Raw genomic sequence first — 2,393 nt, 5'->3', positions numbered from 1 at the left:
CGTGGTTAGAACTGGAATCTCCCAAAGCAGTAATAATCAATTCAGACACAACTCTCTCAGGATTCGCCATCCATTCATCAAATCTTGTCATTGTGGGTCAATTCCAAGAAGAATCCTCTATAAACGTGAAAGAATTGAAAGCAATCTATCAATTCTTCAAAAAAGCAAGCCAACAGAAGTTGTTTCCTCCAGGAACTCACTTTGAGATCCGAGGAGACAATCAACCATCCTTAGTTTATGTAAGAAAAGGCTATGGTTCAATAGAACACCTCTCATCAATAGCAAGAGACTTGTGGACCATTCTCAAGTTGAAAGATTGGCACATTTCCAAAACAGTGTACATTCCATCAGAAGTAAACAACATTGCCGACAGACTAAGCAGACTGGGAGATAGGAAATCTTCTCAAGAATTGATAAATTTGGTAGAAGACCGTACCCAATTCTGTTAAAGATATCCGTAAAAATTCAAAGTGTTCCAAGAAAACTGCTTATCGTAGAACCATCCACGGAATTATTCAACAAATTCGAGAATCACACCTTTCTGGTAGCTCAAGTGAACGGTCAACTTTATTATCAATGAGAAATTTTGGCCTGTCAATCTCCCTTACTGATTCCACAATTAAGAAATATTCTAAACTTTATGGTGCTTTTCAATGGTTCCTGGTAATTCAGAATATTCCAAAGACAAACCCATATGCACTCGAATGTTTTGCTGCATACCTTTCTATTAATAAGAAAAGTTATGATATTAATACATTGAAACCAGCCATTCAATTCTTTGCAGACGTGGAAGGTTGGCAACTCAATGTAGATAGTAGTTTTTCAAGAGTTAAGAAAGGTCTTACTAAAGCCTACTATATTGTGGATCGTTCTAAACTCAAACGTAATGGTTTCTCCTCTTATGATATTAAATCATATATTGATTCGATTTCATCACATGATGAATATACCTATAATTTAACCACTGCTGTACTGGTTATTGGTTTCAGACTTCTAGTAAGACCTGGTGATCTTTGCGATCTCTCTTGGTCTTCTGTGAAACCAAATGATCCAAAGAAAAATTGGTTTACATTTGATCTATCAGACCACAAAACTGATTTTTTCATGATTGACAATCCAACCCCAATCGAACCTTACTGTGGTGAAAAGAAATACTGTCCTATGACCTTATTCAACCTTTTTTACGCTCTCAATGATTCTTGGTAAGTGTTCGTTGAAGTGAGGTTTCAGATATCATCAAATGATATCTTTTTTATTTTAATTTCATTTTAGTTTATGCCTCCTACTCGCATCTCCTAATTTTTTTCTTATCTTTACTAATACTATTGATAAGTTTTTTTATAAGAGCCATATTTATTAATCTCGGGACCTGCTAATAAAGATTTATATCCATTAAAGCAGGTCTCAAGGCTGAATCACCTTAAAGGTGAAACAGTCTCTGAGCTTTAATACCCATTAGTATAATTACTTGTTCTCAATCTTGTTTTTATTAATTTGCAATGTAACAAATAAATTTTCAAAAATTTTATCGATTTGAAATTTAGAAAAGCTTAACAAAGTAATATAAAATATAAAAAACGATTAATTTTTAAAAATCTGCTAAAGTTGGTGTTATCATTATGAAGATTATTGATTGGAAGTAATAATCTTTATGGTAAATCCAAAGAAAATGAATTCAAAGAAAGAACAAACTTTGTAAAAATATTACAAAAACACTGTTATTAGAAGTAGTAAAAGTAGAGTTTGATAGTTGTTTATTAAAACAAAGAAAAACTCTTACAACAAGAAATAGACAACTAGATTCATGGAGGTTGATGTAGTGATAAGTTTAAAAATAAATGGAACAACTAATATCTAACATTGGTTTATTTATTGCTGACTCTGATATTGCAAATCTGTCGATGATGTGGTTCTGAATTCTTTTTCTACCATACTTATCAATTCTGGTGATGATTTCTAATCACTTAAACCGCTCAGTTTGTCTGTAATTTTTCTCTGAGGGAATGTAGATTACTTTTGCAATTCTCAAGCCACATTCTATTTCCAAATTTTCCTTGCTATTTGAGCGAGGTTCGAAAGTTCCATATCTTTTTCTTATGTATGAGAGGGCAGTTGAATTGGCCCTTCCTATTTCAAGATAGAGCTTTTGTGATCTTGCTTCTGAAGAATTGAAGAATTGCCATCATTTCTTTCGAATCGATATGATCGTTGGTGTGAGATCTTCCTATAACAACAGTGTTTGAGGAGTGGACGCCATATCCTTGAGGAGAAGCATCTGAATTGACTATAATTGGGAAAGGTTGATTTAGATATAGGAGAGAACCTTTTGAGTTTGAACTGATCTACAGTTNTTTGCACCTTANAACAATTTAATTATTAACAATAATGTAGAT

The 2,393-nt window shown here is 32.9% G+C and overlaps 1 protein-coding gene across 1 annotated transcript; it reads left to right on the top strand.

The window, feature by feature from the left end:
- Positions 1-576: 576 nt before the first annotated feature.
- NAEGRDRAFT_76934 (uncharacterized protein) lies at positions 577-1,206 on the top strand (the record flags this gene model as incomplete). Its single annotated transcript, XM_002668109.1, has 1 exon — positions 577-1,206. One exon carries the CDS (start codon positions 577-579, stop codon positions 1,204-1,206), a length of 630 nt encoding a protein of 209 aa, XP_002668155.1.
- Positions 1,207-2,393: the final 1,187 nt, after the last annotated feature.

The sequence above is a fragment of the Naegleria gruberi genome, assembly GCF_000004985.1.
Source record: "Naegleria gruberi genomic scaffold NAEGRscaffold_663, whole genome shotgun sequence".
Lineage (NCBI taxonomy): Eukaryota > Heterolobosea > Eutetramitea > Acrasida > Naegleriidae > Naegleria > Naegleria gruberi.
Note: the sequence above shows the minus strand (reverse complement) of the source record. Positions and strands in the feature narration are given on the sequence as shown.